Below are 24508 nucleotides of genomic sequence, written 5' to 3'. Positions count from 1 at the left end.
GGGCAGAAACCGAGCGCTCGAGCGCTGTTCATGCAGCCTGAACTCGGACGAACTAGAGTTTGAAATACATTGTTTTCAACGAGGGCGGCGCAAATAAGAGCAATTTTAGGCATGTGTGCCAACATGGCAACTGTTTTAAAGTATTGTACAGTAACAACTAAAGTCTCTGTAATGTTTATGTTTTTTGTACTACAAAACAATCTAAAATAAAAGGGATCTAAGAGCATTAAAGCCGGGCTGTTGCCTGGGTCCAATGCTTTTCTGCCTACTTGTCCCAGTTGGTTGTCCCCATTCTCAATAGAAGTCTATGTAGGAGAGCCGCCATATTGGACTGGCCCCATGAAGGGAACGGAGTTTGCGTAACTCAGCTCAATAGCAGCAGTCTTGGCTACCTGCCTGCTGCTGCGGTGCTGCCTGGCTGCCACAACACTGTGCACGGTCTGCAGCGAAGCGACACGACACCACCACCATGCAGCCTCTGGCTATGCTGCTGCTGCTGCTGCTCCACTAAAAGTGTTATGTTACCAAAAAGGCAAAACTGGAGAAGGAGGTTAGCGATATTGATTCTTCTTCCACATGGCGGCCGAGGTCCAGCCCAAGCCACAGGATCGTCTGCCCGTCCTGCTGAGCAAGATCGAGGGATTCCATGATGTTGTGACCACGGCTGTGATCATCCCCAAGGAAGACGGGGTGATCAGCGTCTCTGAAGACAGGTAAAGAGATGCATGCATTCGTTAATTTGCGGCAGATATAGCTTTTAATTGGATGCATAGAAATCTATAGCTTCATAAAGGAAGTTAAAGTCCGAGCGGTGTGTGAAATTATCCCCTGTCTGTCTGTCTGACTGTCTGTCCCTCCACTGTCCTCATTCCAGCTCGGTCATCGATCGGAACTCATGTCTTGTTTGCCTTTGATTGTTTCAATGCCATCTTTTGTTGCTTCATGTTTTTTTTTTTTTTTTTTTAATAAAAGACACGTTTCAGGTTTCCCCATAAAACTGTCCAGTCAAAGTCAGCTGACCTGGCTTAGTCATTCTGAAGGCTGAGTTTGAGTTCATATAAACCACAGAGTTACACATTTTACGCATATAGTCTATAACCCTCTACACATGGGTGATGTATGCAATGAAAATAGTTATGTTCTCTTTTTTTCTCGGATCAATGCTTTGCAGATCAGGCTGATACAATGTCGTATGAAAATGTACGTGCTTGATCATATTGTAGACCTAATCTCAAACTAGAAATCTATTCTGTATTCTTTTTATTATTATCATGGCATAGGCTATGATATGGGATTGGAAATATTTAAACATGACTGAAATAATTAAAAGGCTGCAGTGCTGAGCGCGCTGAATGAACTTCATGGGTGTGTCAGGGGGAATATAGCTCTTTACAGGTTAGGGTGGTGATAAACGTATGCACAGTACAGTATAATTTAAGTATAATTATGTGTCTTCAACTGCTAACTCTCCCAACTCGTTTTGCCTGAATTCAGTGAATTGTGTGCATTTCACTTGCCTGCCTAGAGCTGTGTGTGTGTGTGTGTGTGTGTGTGTGTGTGTGTGTGTGTGTGTGTGTGTGTGTGTGTGTGTGTGTGCGTGTGTGTGTGACAGAGAGAACCAGTGACATGGGGTGATGTTCTATGCATCTGCATAAAGGTTAGGCAGCACATAATGCTGATAATAAAGCAGAGGTCAGGTGCCATTGTCATTCAGAAGCTAAGCCGAGCTCTCGCCTAACTTTTACAGGACGATCCGGGTATGGCTGAAGAGGGACGGTGGCCAATACTGGCCTAGTGTCTATCACGCCATGACAAGTAAGTTTACTTTAAACCACTATTTAATGTTTACACCAAATACTGTTGCCAAAATATAGCCAATCCACAAACTCACAGCTTGAAGATCATTGAATAGGATCATCAACACATCACTGTGGTCTAGTGTCATTTACACTCCATTATGATGAGCCAGAAGTGTACCTCCCAGCCCTGGCAGAGTAGTTCTGGAGTAGTTCCAACGGATTGTGTGCCCCTGGTTTTTCCCTAGTGGGACTGATTGAGGGTAGCTACTGGGACGTAAGTCGGGACTCGATCACTCCCGGCTGGGTCGCCTGAGTGAGGGGTATGATGTTGAGAGACCCCGAAACCCCGTTGACCTCAGGATACATCACTGAGGATACGTCCCAGGTGCATCCATGCGATGTTTTTTAGTTATTATGTTAGCTTGAAGAGAAGTCCCTGTGCTCGTCAGCAGACCACTCATCATACTGCAGAGTTTAAATTAGTCTTTAAGCTAAAATGTGCCTTTTTTGGGTCTACTTGTATACTAGTACACTAATGTAACGGTTCACTCAACTCACGATGCGATTTGAATCACGATACTAGATATGATATTTGAATCACAATACGATAAAAAAAACAACACAACATTATGTTCCAGTTAACTGACCGCTAGAATGCCGATATTGCCTACACTGCCTAGCTACCTAGTTTTATGATGTGGAAAGTATTAACATGGTAAATTATAGCCTTGGTTGTCATTTATTTTACTCTGTGATACAAAATATTTTCTTGTCATAGATACTACTGTATCTGTGGTCTTTTTTTTTGCTATCAAACAGTGTCACTTCCCATTTTCTATTTTCCTTTTGTTCACCCACAATAAATGGAAATCCTATGCTGTTGTCTGTAAAATGTCAGAAATGTTTCAGAACTAGTTGTTTGTTTATATGTCCAGAGACTCCTGTCCAGGACAGGTTTCAAAATGATTAATGAAAAGAAAAACCACTAGGAATCATGAGTCATGTGGTAAGAGAATATAATAATGGATTTTTTTCATCATTGCACAGGGTCCCATGATTAGATTCCGAACAATGCCAGATTTCTGGGTCCGATGTAGATCCCATCAGATATTCTATAATTTAAAGTTAAGCCCCCACATAAATTGCTTACACTGTAATCCTAGTCTCTAAACTACCTCCCCCTGGCCAGACCTGATGGAGGGGAAAGGAACTGGTCGGAATAACGTGTTCCTACCACGCGCTATGTCCGTCCACGGAAATTCCCCCCTGTCGGGTGAAAAGAAGCAGCTTGGACTCCCCTTTCGTAGAAGAAAGTAGGGCTGTGAATCTTTGGGTGTTCCACGAGTCGATTCGATTCCGATTCTTGGGGGTCACGATTCGATTCAATTTTTATTTATTTATTATAAAGCATTTTTCTTCCAGATTCAAAACAATTGTCTATTCAAAATGATTTTCGATTCAATACTACAATACAATACAGCTGTGCTGATCTGAAGTGACTAGTACTGACTACAGTAACTAGAAAATGACTGAAGACATGTTTTTAATACTGTGATTAGGGTAAGCTTACATTTCATATCACAAACACCATGTAGTGAAAACTAACTGTAAGCAGGAAAAAATATATATATAAAATATCAAAATAAATTACACCCCTAGAAGAAAGGATGAGGTCAGTCTGCTGCCTTGCAGGTTGGCAGAGGAAGTGTAGCGCCCAGGATTACATTAGATTAAAAAAAGGGTTGCAAAATCGTGGGATAAAAAATAAATAGCTTACAGTGCATCTACGTATAATAACCACTTACAATCGGTCATCTTTTTCTCTGCCTCTCTGTCTAACCATATTCATGATATAAAGGAATCATTGACTAGATTTTAATGTTAAGCTGAGAAAAAAGACAACCAGTTTTGCCAAGAAAAACAACATGGTCATGTGGTACAAAAAAAAATGATTTTTGAATTTTGAACCACTTTTGCGAGAAAATATAGATATTTAAAAAAGTTAATGAAAGAAAAAACAGATCTACAGGCTCACAGTGTGATGCAATATGAAGCTTTGTAGGCTTGCTTGGCTTTTAAGCTATAATCTATCTTAAAAGGACTGAAAGCATTAGTCAAGTTGACAGTTGATGACTAGTCTATTACAGTCATTGCCATAGATATTTAAAAAATAGATGCCCCATTGGCCGCTGCAGTTCGTTGGAGCCATATGGAGCCACAATCACAGCGCGTCTTTTCCCGGGACTTCCATTACGCACGCGGAAAGCTTGGCAAGCTTCCCACTCATGCTTTGCAAGGAATCTCGGGAAAGTTTTTGCCCCCTTTTTATACGTCTCTGGTCATTGTCATTGCCATCGCCATCGGCGGATGATGACCTCAGAGTCCTCTCTGGAGTTCTGGATCATGCTGGATCCTCCTAGCTATTTTCCAAAACGAAAGTGTGAAATGAATTATGAAAACTTGTATGCAGTATAATAATTATACAATGAACAAACAGGCAAACAAAACAAGATATAACTAATACAGACTGAGATTTATTTTATTAAACCACTTAAAAAAAAATCGAAATAAAAAAATGTTAGAATGTTAGAATAGAAAAAGGAAAAATAATATCACACTAGCAGCCCCCTGCCCTCCTATAGCATGTTGCCTGGTGCTCCTTGAGGTAATGTGGTTTTTAGTAGACCTCGTGGAGGGCACAGTGGGCACACTGCAATTGCCTTTCGCATTGGGTGGAGATGGACGGGACGGGTGGATCCGCAGACCTCCGCAGACCTCCACAACTGCAGCTGCTTCATATAACCATGACGGAATCCATCAGCAATACTTTGCCATGGATTCTTTGCTGCAATGTTTTCATACGAGCAGTGTTCTTAACAGACCAAGACAAAACGGGGCATCAACACTGAAGTTGTTTGATGGTGGCAAAAGAGTTTTAACAGTCTTGTATTTTTCCCTGTCTTCCCGCAGCCTCGTGCACCTGTATGTCCTTTAACCCAGAAACCAGGAGACTGTCTGTGGGTACGGACACCGGATCTGTCTGTGTAAGTTCAAATGCCAACCTTTTTTATCCCTTCCAAACACAAAATGAACTCCCCCGTGTTTCCTCCATGGGAAATGTACGGGTTTGAAAAGGTCTTATTTGTTTTGGCTGGCTTTCTAAGAGGAAGCAAGTCGGATGCCCGGTTTTCTCTCTTTGCAAATTGAATGGAATATACCTTCACCTTTTGATTTGGCAATATTTGATCAGGACGAAGACTCCTCTGACTGTGTGTGTACAGTACATGTACTTAATGGATGGAAACTAGGCTGTACAGTTAACAGTAGCTCCATCTGGGATCTGATTCATGGTCTTCTGAACTTGTAGGGTAGTTTGTGTGTAGGCTACTCATCTTCCTACCGAGACTTTGAGTGCCGGCAAATTTCATTAATTCATTCAAACCTTTATTTATTCTCAAAAGACTTTGAGCCTGTCATCCTCATTTGCAGTGTCGTCGAGATACACAGAATACAACATTTCCAAACAATAAACAAAACCGGAACAGTAATTTTTCCTCATCGCGTGACGTAGCACGTAGGCTATGTTTAAAAACAGTTGCAGACACTTATATATATACATTAAATTGACCGTATGTTATGAGAGAACAGATCTTTAATTTAAGCTGTAGGTCATTTCATGTGGTTGGGGCACTAAAACAAAAGGCTCAGTCACTCAGTGATTTACTGAGTGACTGAGTGTCTCTAAGAGCTAGCCTAGTTTAGTTCCTTTATTTAGCATTTTAATTGTTTGTTCTAAAAGGTTCTGGCCCACAGAATCCTCCCTGCTGAGTCAGTCATTTGAAATTCACCGGTACAATAACAAAGTTAACAAGCGTTGCAAGGATGTAATATGCATAATTGTTTTACTCGAGTGTCCTAGGCTTGAAAGGGAATTACACCCATAAAATGAAATGAATTGTCTGTAACTGTGTATCTTCTGTTCTGTACACAGGCCTGCAGGGTTTTACATAATATTTTGAGTCAGAAGTAAATACCCTTAAAGCACACACACACACACACACACACACACACACACACTCTCAAACACACGCACGCACGCACGCACTTGCACACGCTCACACACACACGCGCGCTCACAACACACACCAGAGAGAGAGATAGAGGATTCAGTAGAATTCCTCTGTCACTCAGTCTTGTCCAGACACTGCACCAGTCAATGATTTAAAAGAGCTAGGTGTTTCAGTGTACTAATGGGCTCTTAAGCCGATCGGCATTGAATATCTTTGTTAGTGAGCCAATGCAGTGCAGTCTATATACAACAGCATCTGCAGTAGAGGAAAAATATGAAGTGCTTAAATACAATATGCAAGCTCGCAATGAGCTAAGCTCGTCTATTTTTCGTGGATGTTGCCATTTCTGCAGAATGTCCGCATATTATTATATCATGCCTATAGAACTAGAAAAAGTGCTCGTCGGAGCACAGGTCTCCGCCAGGTCAGGTAGGCTAATGTGGGCCAGCAATGTTTGGACTTCACCAGTCAGGATGGAAACATCTGACTGATCCGTCTTGATCATTTGACTATAGAGATAATGTGTACCGATTGGTGTGATGCTTGGACAATCTTCTTTATACATGATTCTTAACGCTCTTTTTTGATAATGTTACAAAAAAGAGCGTTAAGAATCATGTATAAAGAAGACTTCAGAGCACACACCAATAGGCTTTTTATGTTATCAGGTGTTTTAAAAATCATGGATTTGGTTGAATTACGTACATTATTGGTGGTGTTTAGAGCGAAAAACAGATCATTACCAATACAGTTACAGAAGTCATTTGTGTTTAGCTCAGAGGATGAGAACCATAGAAGAAGACATGATTTTAAACATCTGTTCGCCCGGACTACACTAAAACAAATGTGCACTTCTGTCACAGGTATAAAATTATGGAATTCACAAAACCAGGAGTTGAAGAGTTGTACAACAGTGTTTCAGTTTAAGAAAGTGTTTAAAAAGGAAAAAATGATAAAATATGAACGAGAAGGTTAGATAAGTGTTATTTTGTTCCCTCAGCGTTGTTTTGTTTTGTTTTTGTTTGTTCTCTTATTGAGCTCTATGTTATTTCGTCTTGTTGTTCTCTTTTTTAGGGTTAGGGTGAGGGTTGGGTTAGTTGTTAGTTGTTTTATTTTTTTATTTTGATAGGGGCAGGTATAAATAAGATTTATCTTCTTCCTGCTCCTTTTCTTTTCAGTTTTGGAATATGTAAAAAAAAAAATTGTAAAATGAATATAAGTATGTAAAAACCAAACTGAAATGAAATAAATAAATATGAAATGAAATATATATAATATATATAAAATCACACACGTGCACCACTCAAAAAAATGTTTTGCAAACAACAAGCTTGGGCAATGTTTTAAAGGTGGAATTTGTTCAGCGTAGTGTGAAAGTGCATGCGCAGTTTCACCGCAGTCAAACGCTGCGTTCGTGATTTGCAGCATTTTATACAAAACGGGACACTTTTTAGGTGTCAATATTAGCCAATCAGGATGGAATATGAAAAAGCGAACTCATCATCCGTCCTTTATCACATGACTGCTCTGAAGGCGTTATATGAAACTGTTTTACAGTCGGTTCTCCTGGTGGCGCTAGAAAAGGCAGATGTGAAAAATGCAGGGCTGAGGTTTTCCCTTAGTCTCTAGGGAGTGTGCGTGGCGGTGGCGCGTACACATTTTCTTTATACAGATCAGTGCAGTTATAGGTCTGGCTGGCGGAGACAATAAGGGTACATGTGGTTAATCTGAATGCGATGTGATGAGAGTGTGGTCTTTAGCAGCTGCAGCCAACGCCAACTCAGGACTCCTGAATCGTTGCCCTCCACACTCTTATCTAACATCAGGGTCTTGAGCTCGCCAGTGTTGTTATCAGATGTAAGCTGTGCAGTGCATCTACGTATGTGGTGGTGCACTCCTTGCCTTTCCTGCCTTTGCCCTGGGTTGGCTCCACTAGTGTTGATTTCGTCGACTGAAACTGAGACGAAAAATGTTCGTCGACTACCTGTTTTTTTCACTGACTAAAACTAAATGGAAACTAAATGAAAGCTAAGGAAGGTATGATGGCTAAGACTAAGAATAAATATATTGACAATTTCGTCAACAAATTAAAAACTAGACTAGAATGTTAGGAAGTGTTAAAACGGTCATTACGACGGCATCGAGGCCCGCCAAAATACATTTTAGTTGACTATATCAACTGTAGATTTAATCGACTAAAATCTTATTATATTTAGTTGACTAAAGCTAGTCTAACACTAAAACAATCCAGGTGACAAAAGTGACTGAAACTAAATTAAAACTATTGAAGACAATATGATTTGCTGCCAAAAACAACACTGGTTTGCTCCCAGAGTGTCAGTTGGGTGATACCCTGACCCTTAAAAAATGGTTGCAAAGACAAATGTAAATTTGAAAGCAGAACCTTTTCTTCTTGTATCTGAATATTGTATATAATGCAGTACATTGTAACTGTTTGTAAAAAGGGAAATTCCAAGAGTACACTCATGCATTTCCATACTGACACATGCTGCTTAGTTGGTGAAAAACAATCTGAATTCTGGACAGAAGATGTTGTTTTATTTTGAGCCACACAGTAGGTCTAGAGTGTAAAATTGAATCCGTAATGGTCAGGTTTTTGAGTGGTGCAACCGCTCCAAGGAACAGCAATGTCCCTATCTATGTCCCTACCTATGTCCACGAAACTGTCTGTCCCTATGTTTAGAGTACCAGTAGGGGCAAAAGTGGTGCTGTTGTGCTAGAAACAGAGAGAGAAGAGAGATAGTGTTGCACTGTTGCCTGCTAATTACAGAGAGAGAGAGAGAGAGAGCTAAATGCTAATTCCTCCACACAGTAACTCTGTCATTTCTCGCGCGTTCCTGTGGGTCTGGAAGTTCCGGGGACCCCCTGGGGACCCTAACACAGAGTTTTTTTACACTGAAAGTTAGGACTCTTTCTGGATTTTGCTGCATAGGACTTGTGTAAGCGTCTCAATGTCTCATCATCACGTTGTATACTATCTGTCTTTCAGGAGTTCATTCTGTCAGAAGACTATAACAAGATGACCCCAGCACGCACCTACCAGGGTGAGATGGGTGGGGGGTGTGTGTGTGTGTGTGCACGCCGTGTGCGTGCCGTGAGAGAATGCATGTGTCAACTGAACTGGCACTGTAGGAGGCAGGTGTTGTTTTTGACAGCCAATTTAGATTTTAGTTTTAGTCATAGTCTTTTGAATCATTTTCATGTTTTAGTCCCATTTCAGTCACCTGGAATGTTTTAGTGTTAGTCCAGTTTTAGTCGACTGAATATCATACGATTTTAGACGATTTAGTCAACTAAAATGTGACGGCGGACGCCTTGTGAGCTTGTAGATCTGCTATTTTCAGCATGCAACCTAGCATAAAACTGGATCTCTTGTCCACTAGTCCCTCCCTAACATTTTAGTCTAGTTTGTATTTAGTCATATTTAGTCATAGTTAGAGTCATAGATTTGTTTTTATTTGGTTTTAGTCAGTGAAAAAGGGTCGTCGACGGACATTTTTCGTCTTAAGTTTTAGTCAACGAAAACAACACTGGTTAGGAGGTGGAATCCATTCCAAAACGGTGCCACGGTTCAGTTGCTTGGAAGTTTGTTGATGTGAAAACCGTGTTGCGCCCCGCCCCCCCTGTGGTTTGCCTACAGGGCCATGATGAACCCCTGGCTGTCACCTCAAGAACGTAAACGTGTGCTTCTTAAAAAAACACTTTCAACCTGTTTATTCCCCTAATTTTACAAACGGCACAGCCGTAGGGTCTCTCTGTTATTTCCAGTACAAACAAGGGGTTTCCAGATACTTACAACTAAGCTTTTTATTTGTTGAATGAGCGTAGAGAGTGATATTGACACAGTGACTTCAGCTGGTTCTCTTGGTATTGTTAAACCTGTTATATATATATATATAGAGTTTTGTGTACCAAACCAATACCTTCATCCTTGTGTCCACATCTTCTCCCTCTGTAGCCCACCAGGGCAGAGTGACCGTGGCGTTGTTTGTGCTGGAGATGGAGTGGGTTCTCTCCACGGGCCAGGACAAGAACTTCACCTGGCATTGCTCAGAGAGTGGCCAGCAGCTGGGAGTCTACCGCACCGCTGCCTGGGTCTCTGGACTACAGTATCCTCAACTTAGAGCTGTGGATATGCTTCCGATAATCGGCCACCGATCGCTGATCGGCCGTATCGGCCAATATTCACTCCGATCGACGGCAATGTATACCTTATCAGTGATCGGCAAATTTATACCCTATCTGGAGAAACCGATCTTTTAGATACTACGAAACCTACACTCGAATCTGTGGCAGATTTTTACACTCAATTGATAAATGAGGGCCTATGTCTTTATAGCTTATGTCATTTATATTCCCATGTGGGGGTGGTGCATCAGCTAGATCGGGGGTAATGGGGTGCATGGCCAAGATATATATTTTTTTTTACCTAGAATGAGAATGACATACTCAAAATTGGATCGGCAGGTTGAACGCGGTTAAGATAGTCAGGGAGTGATTTCAGTTATCTTTTATTATCGGGGAGGGCTAACAATAGGTATTAGTCATGCTGTTGTCCTGGATACGGTTGGGGAGGATTTCTGTAATGTCCATGATGTGAAAGGCAGTGAGACGCTGCAGCAACAACGCTGATCCATACCAATGAGACTTGTGTGAGATATGATTTTGAGACGTTCAAGCCAAAGGCATGCTAGTCTTGTTCAAATTACATTCTATAGTTAGAATAGATAGAAAGGTGAATAGAAAAAATTGAGGGAACCCAGTGAAGGCTACATTCTTTGGTTAAAAACGTTGACATTTTATATTGGCCAGTCGTTTGACTTTTAAACTCAAAAAGCGCAAGCACATGAATGTGGTCAGCAAATGGGTTATTTGAGCTCTAACCACCACAGCATGGAGATAGCCTGTAATTAGATTTGTAGCTGCATATTGGATGCCCGGCTCCTTTTTCGAAAGATATTACAAAATGAGATTAGATCAGAGAATTTAATTAGGTTACTTCTTGCGCGATTATTTGCTTTTCTCTGTATTACTGCTGTGTGGCAGAGGATTAATGCATTTCGGTTTGTAGGTCAGAGGAGGAACTAGTTGATCCTGGGACCTGTGAAACTGAGAGTGAAGTCCTTGGCACTTTGTGACCATTTTCTTGTTGGAGGAGAAGGCCGAACTGAAATGTGAGATGTGGTGTTTGCTCTCTAAATAAAGGACTGGATCTCAACCTTTATCATTTCAAGGACCCCCAGTTTGTTTACTGTTTATTTCTGGGGACCCCAATCTACACTGAAAGGGCCTTTCTGTGTGGAGTTTGCATGTTCTCCCTGTGTCCCCTCCTAGGATACGTACCCTCACAAAAAACATGCAGTACTCCTGGTCACTAAACTGCCTCCCCCTGGCCAGCTATGGGCACCTGATGGAGGGGAAAGGAACAGGTTGGAATAAGGTGTTCCTTCCACGCGCTACGTCCAACCAGGGAAACTCCCCCCCCTGTCAGGTGTAAAGGAGCGACTTGGACACTCATGCATGAAGGAAGCATGAGTTCAAGTCCGTTGCTCTCCCCAGGTTGGCGGAGGGTGTGTAGAGCCCAGGAGCACATTAGATAAATGACACAGGGGTGAAAAAATGGGTTACAAAAATTGTGGGATATTTTTTTTCTTTTTAATAGAAAGATCCTCTTGTGTACAAATGGAGTTACAGACCTATAAGGGCCCATGTGGTTCCTAACTATCACTCATTTAACTGGGGACCCCCTCAAGAACCCATGGGGGGGGCCGCCCCCAGAACCCACATTGACAAGCTCTGCTTTAAGGAATAGCTAAATGTTCTATCGAAAACAAACGTCCAAACTATTTTGTCATATTATGTTCTTCTCGTGTATTTGAAAAAAAAAAGTGGATTTTTAAGGTTTAAGTTGTTTTTGCATTGTAGACTTTTAGATGATAGGCTGAGAAACATTGAAATACATAATATATGTTTGTACTATAAACTTATAACAAAATAAGGCCACGCTCATGATTGCAACAACTGAATCTTCTTATCAGCTGGTCTCTATACCAGTGGTTCCCAAAGTGGGGTCCGGGGACCCCCAGGGGTCCTTGAGGGAGTTGCAAGGGGGTCCCCAGCTAAATGATTGTTTGGAACCAAATGGACTAACTCTTGAGAGTTAAATTAACATTGATTTTACAATATAAATTGGGGTCCCAGAGATAGAAATGCCATTAAATGGGGGTCCGTAGACTAATATGCATATCAAACTGGGGGGTCCTTGAAATCACACGGGTTGAGAATCTCTGCTAGAGACGTACAAATCTTCTGGGGGTCCCTGGCATATCTTTTCAAATGGGGGTCCACAGTCTAGTTAGTGTCAATTAGGGGGTCCTTGACATTAAAAAGTTTGGGAACCACTGCTCTATACTGCAGTTATTTCTTTCATTTTTTAAATTTGTTTTTAAAATTATTATCTTTTATTTACTTTTAAATTTTAATTTACAAAATTCAAAATATACAAAAATGTATTTCCTAGCTAAAGAGAAAGAAACCCAACCCTTCCTAGTACAAATAACTAACACATGCATGGTTTTCTTCTGACTATTATCATCTGTGCTACAAACATAAATAAAAACATAAAAAAATAGGAATTAAATTTCTTTTCCAAAAAGGTAGCACACGTCCAGATAAATGGCGGTCAAAGTACTCACATTTCCATTTCTTTATTGGCACACACCAAAAAGGAAAGCTTGCGTGTTTCGGCTATGCAGCCTTCATCAGAGCATGAATAAAAACACAACAACAAGAATGACAAGTGGACAATGGTAACACCAATGACACCAACAACAATCTCCATTATACATCAATTAGCCCTCTCCAGTTCACATCACATATCCGTTGCCCGACCGCAGATCTTTTGAAAGTGAGAGAATTTTCCTTTCACATTATACATGATTTTTTCACCCCCCCCGGGGTGCAATAGTATTATACTGCAGTTATTTTCTATTCTGTACTGTATATACTTCAGTTATTCCGATTCCTTGACTGCCATTTCCTCAGGTTTGATGTGGAGACAAGGCATGCCTTTGTAGGAGACCAGTCTGGACAGGTCACCATATTGAAGCTGGAGCAGGACAGCTGTAGCCTTGTCACCACCTTCAAAGGACACACCGGTACGCACGCGCACACGCACACGCACACGCACACGCACACGGTGACATAATCATTTGCAATGTGCAAACTGTGATAATGTTTCTCTGATATGTTATGGTTTCAGTAAGGGCCTACCTAATGTATAGGCGTAGTTTTCAGTTCAGTTCAGTTCAGTTGAACTAAAAGTCTTAGCAAGTCCCTCTATGTGGAACAGAAAAGTTAGACCAGATATCCTTGTGCAGTCGTCGTAACTGAGACACATCATGACTGTGATACTGTGGGAGTTGTCACCTGATTTCACATGATGTACAGCGCCAGTCACCAGGTCATCTTTCTCCCATTCAAACTCTGCGAAAGAAATCTCCATGTGCAGTCAAGTTAAGAATGTTGTTGTTTTTACAAATTGTACCCTGGGGAAACCCCCGGTAACTGTTGCCAAACATCCATGAGATGAAAACAAATTCCCTTTAGGTCTCGCTGTGCTCAACTGTGTTTGTCCCATTTTCACCTTTATGCGAACTAGACCTGTACGTGGAAAACATGGATACGGTTCTGGCGGGCTAGGGGTACTAGTTTAACTCTACGGTTCTGGTGGGCTCCGTGTTAATTAGTCGCAAATTCACAAGCTCTCTTTGATACTTTTATTTGGTTAAAGGTTTATAAAAATCATGGACAGACTTAAACAACTTTCAACCTGGTGTCCCTATTTCGGGCCTGTCACTATAGGTAAAAATGTTCTAAATCTTTCAAAATTAGCAAAAGTAACATGCGTAAGTAACAGCGTGTCTCGGTGTGACATGTCAGCTTACATGTGCTGCTTACACAACACAGTATAAACTGTATTATTATAATTAGTTATTACACGGCTTGGTTGAATGCTTGATTCTGATTGCTCAATCGCCAAATTCATCGGTCTGTTATTTCTGGATAACAGACCGCTCTGCTCTATAACAGACCGATGGCTAATCAAACCCTCGGAGCACCTGCTGTGCTCCGCTGATTTACTGCTGTTTCCAACATGACAGCCATGTAAAAACACACACACACACACACACACACAGTGTCATTTACAGCAAAACATTGCTCTCAATAAATGTTTTTGAAAACATTTGAGCGAGAAATAGACGAAGAAGTACCCGAAAATGGATTTTAGTTGATCAACTCAATTCCTTGTTTTCCGACGGTGCTGCAGCTGGGCAGACGCCGTCCAGCGCGACACTTTCATTACCAAGCAAGGAAATAAGATTCGTTTTGTTGTTTTGTGTAATGTGTGGATAATGTGTGGCTGAGTGGTCATTGTTTATATATAAATCACCTTCCACCTCCGCTGTCGCGTCAGCCTGTGAGCGACTAGTCACTACCCAGGGCAAAGGAAGGACACACCACAGGGCAGCTTCCTTAAGTAGACTGTTTTATTCCTCTCAGTTCAGGGAATAATTCACAATTTAACATTTTACACAGGAGAAGCGATAGTTCTCCACTGTCCGGACAGAGGCTCTCTCTCTTGATAGCCTGGCACAACAGGTGCGCAGCCACACCCAGCTCTGAGTCCAGTTCTAGTTTGACTCAGGCCAGGTGTGACTGCTTAAATCAGTCATCCTCCATCTCACACAGCCTGACGGTGATTTATCTATAAACGATGACCACTCAGCCATACACATTATCCCTTACATAATACTTACTGTACGTAAAAAGATGAAACGTGGAGATACAAGGTTTCTGACTAAGATTAAGCCCTTCCTGGTTTTTGTTTGATTGATTTATTTATAAAAACCGTTTGCAGAATTACAGTACATTTCAAGTACAACTCAATACAAAAACTGTTAACTGTGAGTGGACGACACCATAAAGCATTACACTTGTTCACAAGAGGGTCAAGACATTTAGAGGCGTACGGATATACACTTCTATATAGCCAAAAACAGGAAATCATCAGGGAGAAGGGAGAAAAAATACAGTGGGTGGGGGATTCAGATTTGACAGGGGCCAGTTTCGAATTGCAGCCGTCCGTATAGGTGCCCTTTTGAGGGCAGTTTTGAAGGAGTCAAGGGATTCGCATGTCTTAATGACTGTTGGTAGGGCGTTCCACATTTTGGTGGAAATAGGAGCGAAATGAATTGAGTCCCTTGTTTGTGTGTGTGTTCTCTCTGCTCCCCAGGTAATGTGACGGCTCTGTGTTGGGACCCCGTCCAGAGGGTGCTGTTCTCTGGTAGTTCAGACCATTCCATCATCATGTGGGACATCGGAGGGCGCAAAGGCACCGCCATCGAGCTGCAGGGCCACAAGTACGACCCATACACACTGCGCAATAGCACACACACACACACACACACACACACACACACACAACAAAGTCAGTGTGAGACACAAGCACTCGTGTGCGCCGCACACTCAACAAACAGTCACCTTCACTGTCTCTTTAAGAGTTGTCGGTATAGATAGTTTAATCAGGGAATTACTCATTAATTAATCATCTGCAGTATTGATTTTCTCCTCTTTTTTTTCCCCCCGCTACACGAAATCTCTACATTCACATATTACAGCTGGTATGCCGACTGCTGACTGAGTAATAATGTTGCAAGTCAGGTATGCAAACTGCATTCTTTTGTATGTGTGTGCTGTATGCGTGTGTGTGTGTGTGTGTGTGTGTGTGTGTTGCATGTTCTCCGTACAGTGACAAGGTGCAGGGCCTGTGCTATGCGTCGCACACTCGCCAGCTCATCTCCTGTAGCTCTGACGGAGGAATCGTCATCTGGAACATGGATGTGACACGACAAGAGGTGAGGGGCGTGACTGATCTTTGGAGGGGCACGCACGCACTCACGCACGCACGCACGCACGCACGCACGCACGCACACGCACACACACACACACACACACACACACACACACACACAGCTCCTGCAGTGTCCCTTTTCAGACTCAATCGCTCATCAACTTTGGTGTTCTGCAGCGTGAAGAGAGACAGTGCTGCTGCGCCCCCAACGTAGTAGTAAAGTATATCCAAGTTTGTGTGTGTGTGTGTGTGTGTGTGTGTGTGTGTGTGTGTGTGTGTGTGTGTGTGTGTGTGTGTGTGTGTGTGTGTGTGTGTGTGTGTGTGTGTGTGTGTGTGTGTGTGTGTGTGTGTGTGTGTGTGTGTGCGCGCACGTACATGATATATACGCGGGGCAGCGGTGGCTCAGGGGTAGAGTGACTGGATGTCAACCGCAAGGTTGCCGGTTCGAACCCGGGGCTCCCCCAGAGTTAGTGTCGAAGTGACACTGAACCCCTAATTGCTCCTGATGTGCTGGTTGGTGCCTTGCATGGTTTCCGCCGCTGCTGCTGTGTGTGTGTGTGTGTGTGTGTGTGTGTGTGTGCGTGCGTGCGTGCGTGTGTGAATGTAATGCACAATCTATTTATAGCGCCTTGGATAAAGGCGCTATATAAATGCACCATTATATAGACGAGGCACACAATACTGTGTAAGACGTTCTCCCCTCATACTGAGGATTAAGCTCTTCCCGAGAGGGTCAGGAAAGGTCACCAGATTAGCAGAATGTACCCTTGATTCATTTCACGCACATGCGCACTGGTGTGTGCGCACAAACCAAAAACAGGCATGCAGGGAACACACATACTGTAATCCAGCTGTGATTGGATAACCAACCCTGCGTCCTCCCTCTTGTCCTCTGGCGGCGGTCGCTCTCCAGAAAGCTAGTTAGTAAGGACTGAAATTGTTGCTATAATGAAACCAAAAGGCAAAGTCCCTCGCTTTGTTCCTCCGACGTCGGTCGTTTTCTTCCCTGTTTGTCACTGCAGTCATGAATGATACTTCATCAAGGATTCATTCTTGATTTCCTCATTCCACATTCCTTTTGAAAGGTCAAGTGTCTCGTGCTTCAACCCCGCTACGGGCTGTTCTGGGATCAGCCCACTCACATAGTGTCTCTCTGTAAGGGTGTTAAGACCACTTAAACCCATTTAGAGCTGAGAACTAATTCTACAAAATGTCTTCTATATCCTGATATCTTTTTCAGGTTTTTTCTGAAAAACCTCTGTTTCTATGTGTCAGTGGTTCTCAAACATTTTCATGTCAAGGACCCCCAAAAATAGATGTATTTGGCCGCCGACCCCCATCTGAAAATATGTTGTTCCAGGGACCGTTTTCACGATTTTTCAAAAATAGCAGACCTACAAGCTTGTAGATCTGCTATTTTTCAAGTACAGTAAGTAGTACAGTATAACATAATGCTTAAAACACCAAAAGGGGTTCCCGCCCAAAATGGGTTAAAACCACTTAAACCCTATCCGTAGTTGACAAGATTCCCAAGGGTCCCCTCCTGTTTTCACTCTACACTAATTACTAAATACCTTCACAGAAGAACATTATGCATTATGCATTTATGCATTTTGTGCACTGTAAAGGGGCACACAAGGAGCAAGAATTCTGATAATTTCACATCAAACATGTATTTTGGGGATGTCTTTGATTTTAGTTTTAGTCAGTCTTTTGAATAAAATGTAATTTAGTTTTAGTTATACTTTAGTCACCTGAAATGCTTTAGTGTCGCTCTCGATTTTAGTCGACTAAAATGTATTTTGGCGGGCCTTGATGCCGTCATAATGACTGATTTTACACTTGCTGAAAACGTAATTTGCGATTAAGCAAATGACGTTGCTTAATCGCACTCTGAGGTCATGTACTCATAACACGAACAGATTTAAAATAATGTGCATGAATTGCACTGTTTACAGACCTTAATATTTTTATTTTGATAAAGTGTTTTTCTACATTTAATCCATCCCTCTGCTTTCGTTCGAGTTATTTTACATTTTTCAACATTAATAAAACACATCATCCTTTGATGAGCAGTGTGTAACAGAACCATATCACCGTGTATGAATCAGCTAAGGTGTTATTTGTCAAACAAACACTAAAGCGGTGGATCCTGTGTGTGTGTGTGTGTGTGTGTGTGTGTCGTCTTTGCCCAGACCCCAGAGTGGCTGGACAGTGACTCGTGTCAGAAGTGTGAACAGCCCTTCTTCTGGAACTTCAAACAGATGTGGGACAGTAAGAAGATTGGCTTACGGCAGGTACTGTGCATTCCAGATGACCAGGGTTCGTCTTGCCGAAATCATGCCTCTCCTTTTTTCTGTTTTTCAAAATTGGACCCTTTTCTTTTATGCTTTAATGGCTTTCACCTTTATTTTATTATTTTTGAAGAGGGGGAAACCGGGCCAATATCACTTTTTTTTCTTCTTTAAACTCTTCAAAATGTTGTACCTAGGCTATTTTCGCTTTTGCATAATCAATTCCTCTTTCTGGTATCAAAGTTGCAGTTGAAGGTCCATGCCTTCATCGGCAGAATTAAAAATAGATATCATAATAAGTACTGTTTATTATAATCATTATGTTTATGTATTGCTGTAGTAGCATATTGGATTGTAGCTATTATTGTAATGTTGTGGACTTGTGGCTGCATTTCTATTTTCTGAACTGAAATGAACACTGAATGCTTCTACTATTATATCATTATATCTACTTACTGGTGATAATTTATCAAACTTTTAGTCATCCTTAAAATATTGTCAAATTATGAATTTCCTGGGAAGATTGTGATATTTGACATCTAGATGATATCATCATCTCAAATCCCCCGACCGTTGGCTAGCTTTAGTTTATATAGATTTAGGTTTCACAACCATTCATTTCTGGTAATATTCAGCGGACATCCTGTACTTTCTCAATTCAAGGAGAGTCTTGTCTCTACACTGCAATTTCCTGACAGCTACACACGTAGGATAATGCATTATAATAAATGGCATCGTGAGAAAATTAGGAGCGTTAATGAGAGATAAGAAATGAGAAAATACTAATCCTAGTGATACCCATTAGGTAGGGGGTTATAAGACCGTTAGCCTCGGAAACCCAGAGGTTTTTATTTCCAGGGAGGAAAATAAAAGTCTGGGACCGAGTCCACTTCAATTCGGCATACAGTAGCGCAAACATCGCTCACTCTGCTGAATTCTGATCGTCTCTCTCTCTGTCGCTCTAATTAATTAGTCTCATGTCGGGCAGCTGTGTCTAGATTCTCCCGGCGGATCCTGCCGGGAGCTGCCTATATATATATATATGCCATATAGAAAGCATAGGTGGACACCCAGGCTATAAGACCGTCGACTGGGCACATCATTTAGATTCTCTTCTGCTTTTCTACTTTTGCCAGCACCACTGTAGGAAGTGTGGCCAGGCAGTGTGTGGGAAGTGCTCGTCCAAACGCACCACCATCCCCCTCATGGGCTTCGAGTTTGAGGTGCGAGTCTGCGACGGCTGCCACGAGTCCATCACGGATGACGAGTGAGTTCCATTTCCCGTTACCATGTTTTGTCGACTAATACTATGACGAAGAGTGTTCGTCGACTACCTACGAAAACTAAATGGAAACTAAATGAGAACTAAGCTGTGATGACTTCAACTGAGACTAAATTTCGTCAACAAATAAAAACTAGACTAAGATGTTAGGAAGGGACTAGTGGACAGGAGATCCAGTATAAATAAAAGACGCAGGGTCATTTTACACCTGGTTGCGCTGCGACACATTTTGAGCTTGCAGATCTGCCATTTTCAGCAACTGTAAAATCAGTCATTACGACGGCCCGCCAAAATACATTTTAGTCAACTAAATCAACTGCAGATTTAGTAGACTCAAATTGAGAGCATCACTAAAGCATTTCAGGTGACTAAATTATAACTAAAACTAAATTACATTTTATTCAAAAGACTGACTAAACTCAAATCTAATTTTGCTGCCAAAATCAACACATCTTAACCACTCTCAGCCAGCCTGGCCCTCCCTATTTTGGGCAGTCCACATTTTGCGAACCGTTGAACATTAAGCAAATTATGTTCATCCGTTTTCCTCAAATAGCGAAAATAGCTGACCTACAAAACTTGGAACATGTCATATATGTGACACATTGTGAGGTTGCAGATCGATTATTTTCGCTCAACACTGTCACACGACACAAGTATACAATGGGGAATAATGTGGTTAAATGCACTTTTGCTGGTGAATGCACAAAGGTGGTTTGCAGACCGGGACCGTGGAAGAATTAAGCAATATTACACTCGAGGGTGTGGGTTAACGTGATTATTGCCACTTCAGTGATGCTTGCGGAACTCGACTCCGTCTCGTTCCTGACCGCATCACTGTCGTGGCAATAATCACGTTAACCCACACCCTCGAGTGTAATATTGCAATTCTACCACAGTTACCCTTAAAACTATTAAAATCGCTGAAAGAATATATTTTTTTAATGACAGATGTAGTCACTACGACCACAACCTTCCCAAGAAACTAGCTAGCCTAGCCACCGAGTTTGCTAGCGCTCTGGGAGAACATAGCAGCTGAATTCTTTGTTTTGATTAGGTGGTGAACAGTGCTGGTTTAACCCATGGCTAGAAGGCTGTTTCAACCAATCAGATTGCTTCCTCGAAACGACCTGTGGTAGAATTATCTTTCTGATGGAGCACAATAATTTGTAGAATACGATATGAGAGCGATATTAATTCCTTGATAATTAAAGGGGTAAAGTAACCTGTGTTTCTCCACTCTGTGCGTTCCAGTCGAGCACCCACGGCCACTTTCCATGACAGCAAGCACAGCATAGTTTACATCCACTATGAGCCAACCACGGGAAGTCTACTGACCTCCGGAACCGACAAGGTCATCCAGGTGAGACAGGGGTGATGTATTAAGTGGAATTATTAATTGAAATCTTTGATAACTCTTACCCCCCATTTAGACCTGAGGACGATTCTAAACGAATGCCTTCTAAATCCTGACACTTTTCTGAAAGACCTGCGTTTCTATGTTCAGTCGTTCTCAAACATTTTCACGTCAAGGACCACCAAAAATATATGTAATTGGCCGCCGACCCCCCCCCATCTCAAAATATGTTGTTCCAGGAACCGCCCGGCAGAAGCTAAGATTTGAGTTAATAACGTTCGCTCTGAAAGAATATAATTATATGCACATTTTCACGATTTTTCAAAAATAGCTAAATTATAAAATTATATAATGCTTTAAAACACCAAAAGGGGTACCCGCCCAGAATGGGTTAATCACTTTCATGTCATACACGAAAAAGTCTAAATATTTAAAAAAAAAATGATAACATGTGTAAAGGTTAGAATAGGAAATGTACAAGAAGCATTTCTGTTCACAAGCAGTTGATCCTCTGTGTGTGCGCGCGCGTGTGTGTGTGTGTGTGTGTGTGTGTGTGTGTGTGTGTGTGTGTGTGTGTGTGTGTGTGTGTGTGTGTGTGTGTGTGTGTCTGTGCACGTGTGCGTTTCGTCAGCTATGGGACATGACTCCTGTGGTATCATGAGCTATGTCTTCGGCCGGGGGGTCAACAGGCACCACTGCTCACCTGACCAGATGGAAGGTTTACACCTCAGGCAGGGGTCATAACATGAGAAGAAGAAGAAGAGAAAAGGAGGAGAAAATACATCGTCGTCGTCTGTCTGGGTAATCTTTGCCAAAACCGTCCTGAAAAAAAGAATTCACAAAACTGTTGGAACGCTCAGTCAGCAGCAGTCAACCTGGCGAGGCTCCGGGGGTGACCATGCAGGGCAGAAGGGAGATTGGAACGGACCTTAATGGATACAGGATTATTGAAGGCAGCGTTTCCTCTGTGTGTGTGTGTGTGTGTGTGTGTGTGTTTGTGTGCATATTACGCCTATAAGGGGTTGGGAGGTGTGCGGTGCGGTGGGTTGGGTGTGGGACGGGTGTAGTGCTTTTTTTCGTTTTAAATAATAATGAATTGACACACGTTTATTTACTTCTACTTACTGCATTCCTTGCCTGTCTTAAAACTGGAAACTCTGGGACACTATGACGGTTGCATGCTTACATTCTTTTGCTCCCCGCGGTTAGCCCCGGCGGGGGCAAAATTTCTCCGATCAGCCACAGGCATGAAAAATTATCTCTCACGTTAACTGTTTTTTTGTTCTGGTTTTTCCTCCCCACACATAATACTTGAACACAAATTATTCTGTGGAAGCACACCGCAAAAATGAAGTAATCGGTGATTATTGAAGTTAATTAACCCATTCTGAACGGGAACCCATTTTGGTGTTTAGCATCATGTTATGCTTTAGCTATTGAAAAATAGCAGATCTACAAGCTCATAGCGCGCCACCGAGTGGCGCGCTAAGAGCTTGTAGGTCTGCTATTTTTGAAAAATCGAAGAACGACTGACATTTTTAGAATCTGATCTCAGGTCAGAATGGGTTAATCAGACCAGTGTGTGTCCAGTGGAAACCTCGTATGAATCTGATCTCAGGTCAGAATGGGTTAAATCAATCAAGACTTTCACCTTTGTTTGAACTAGGGATGTCCCGATACCAACAATTTCTGTGTTAGCAGATACCGATACCGATAAAACCACTACCAGAGAATAATATTTATAATAATAAAAAAAGAAAATTACTTAATTTTATCTTGTGTTGTTTATAGCAGACTCCTCACTCAAATGTGCACTTGCAGTTTGGGGCAACTCGAAAGCAAACTCCACATGACCCAACATTTTATTTACCTGCCCCATTACCCCCTGTGTCCGATCGGTGGTTAGACTGGCATATTTGCCGATACCGATATGACCCGATATGACAAAAAAAAAGGCCGATCCCGATCCTTTTTCCGATACCGATACAGTATCGGGGACATCTCTACTTTGAACTATAGTGAAGTCTAAACCCCTCTGAAGACGGAATTGACAGGAACAATAATGAACCATATATTGTAAACATTAACAAGCTGACGAGGGCGATGGATGGTCCTTGAGGTTTGTCAAAACAAGGATCTGAAACCTATACTCAATGTTGAGTTGCTTATTGATGCTGCGGTACCCTGCATCAAACACAAGAGGGAGACCTGGCCTGTGCACATAGAAGCATGCTGAGTTTTTATATCATGCATGCTTTTATCAGCTTCAGAACCGCCAAATAGAGCTGACATCTATGTGAAATGTCATGTTATCAGTTTGTTTTAAAAGAAAAAAAGTAAGGCCTAGTGCAGAATGGTGGTGGCCTCTTGATTTCGAAGTCGTCACCCATTCGACAGCAACCATTCAAAATGCCAGTATTCACAACTATAATCAATTTGAAAAGGTTTATGTTTCAATGTTGGCAGGCTGGAAGAATAGATTTAATGAAATGAAGGGAGTCCACTGTCTTCATGCACTGGGGCCTCGAGGTTTGTTTTGAAAGATGGTGAGGTGAGAAAGTGTTATATGATCCAAAGTTTATTTTGTTATTTCTGTTCTTTTCAAGAGGATACATAATGACAAAAATAAATACTGTAGGGGCTGACTACGTCACAGATGTATGTAAGAAAGCTAGATGGCTCACCCGCGCACGCTCTGGCCAATGGAGTGGCAGCATAACATTGTGTCTATTCTATAGACATGTACTTTTAAATAACCATAACTTGCTCAATTCTCAACCGATTTTCAAACGGTTTGGTTTGTTATAAACGTCAGATACGTCTTAAAACTTAAAATGAAGCGGATACGCGTCCTGAGTCATAGCCACGTATTAAAACCAACCCGTTTGTAAATCCGTCAAGATTGGAACTGTAGTCCCCAAGCAAGATGGCCTCCATGTGAACTACGTCAGAGACTCCGCCTTGAGCCATATAGACTTCATACAGTATATGTCTATGGACTATACGTCACCAGGTCACGCGTACATTTCCTAAATCCGGTCACGGCATGTAATGTAAGCAATGAGAATATTACATGTTTACACTTGAGGTCCCATAATGACGAATTATCTTTGCATTTCACATGCTTTGCAACGAAATATACTGGAGCACTTTAATAAGAAACCATATATGCTTTCATTACCTACTGATTTGAAAATAGAAGTGTACATTGTTGTAGCTCATGCTTATATACTGTCATCAAGGGGTATTGTAAATGTCTTATGATTATATTTATTATGAATTGTGTCTGTTATATGAATATGTCCATATCCTTAAGCTATAATCATTGACCTTGGTGGTGACGTGTAACGGGACTAAAAGGAATCTGTGTAATGGGCACTTTTTGCTTTGATTTTGTTTTTAAATCATAATATATACTGTTTGTGTCAGTTCATGCACTGGAATCAAAAGAGAAGATTTGTAACAGATTGTCAAGAAAAAGAAAAAAAAACCTTGTAACTTTGGTCGTAGTGTTTGACATTTGTACTTGAATTAAAAAAAAGATTAACTGGTTCTTTTAGAAGATTTACTGTCCCCAAAATGCAAGGTTTTTGGTGTTAAGTGCCGTTCACACTATACCGATAACTATATAATTCACCATTGTATTTGTTTTATAGTTGAACTCTGCCATCCACTTGACTTTTGAATGATTTTAAAACTATATTTTAACCCATTTAGACCTGAGAGTGAGGACGATTCTACAAAATGACTTCTAAATCCTGACAGTTTTCTG

The 24508-nt window shown here is 41.6% G+C and overlaps 1 protein-coding gene across 1 annotated transcript; it reads left to right on the top strand.

The window, feature by feature from the left end:
- The first annotated feature begins 442 nt into the window (after positions 1–442).
- Positions 443–24288, top strand: wdfy2 (WD repeat and FYVE domain containing 2). Its single transcript, XM_080786557.1, has 13 exons — positions 443–713; positions 1748–1815; positions 4770–4843; positions 8880–8934; positions 9849–9999; positions 12935–13047; positions 15186–15312; positions 15702–15807; positions 17999–18100; positions 19234–19364; positions 20634–20742; positions 21368–22157; positions 22229–24288. The coding sequence occupies exons 1-12, from the start codon at positions 577–579 to the stop codon at positions 21395–21397; spliced, it is 1203 nt and encodes a 400-aa protein (XP_080642683.1). The 5' UTR covers positions 443–576; the 3' UTR covers positions 21398–22157; positions 22229–24288.
- The last annotated feature ends 220 nt before the right edge of the window (positions 24289–24508 follow it).

The sequence above is a fragment of the Protomyctophum bolini genome (assembly GCF_963924005.1).
Source record: "Protomyctophum bolini genome assembly, chromosome: 16".
Taxonomy (NCBI): Eukaryota; Metazoa; Chordata; class Actinopteri; order Myctophiformes; family Myctophidae; genus Protomyctophum; species Protomyctophum bolini.
This window is presented reverse-complemented; position numbering and strand designations above follow the sequence as displayed.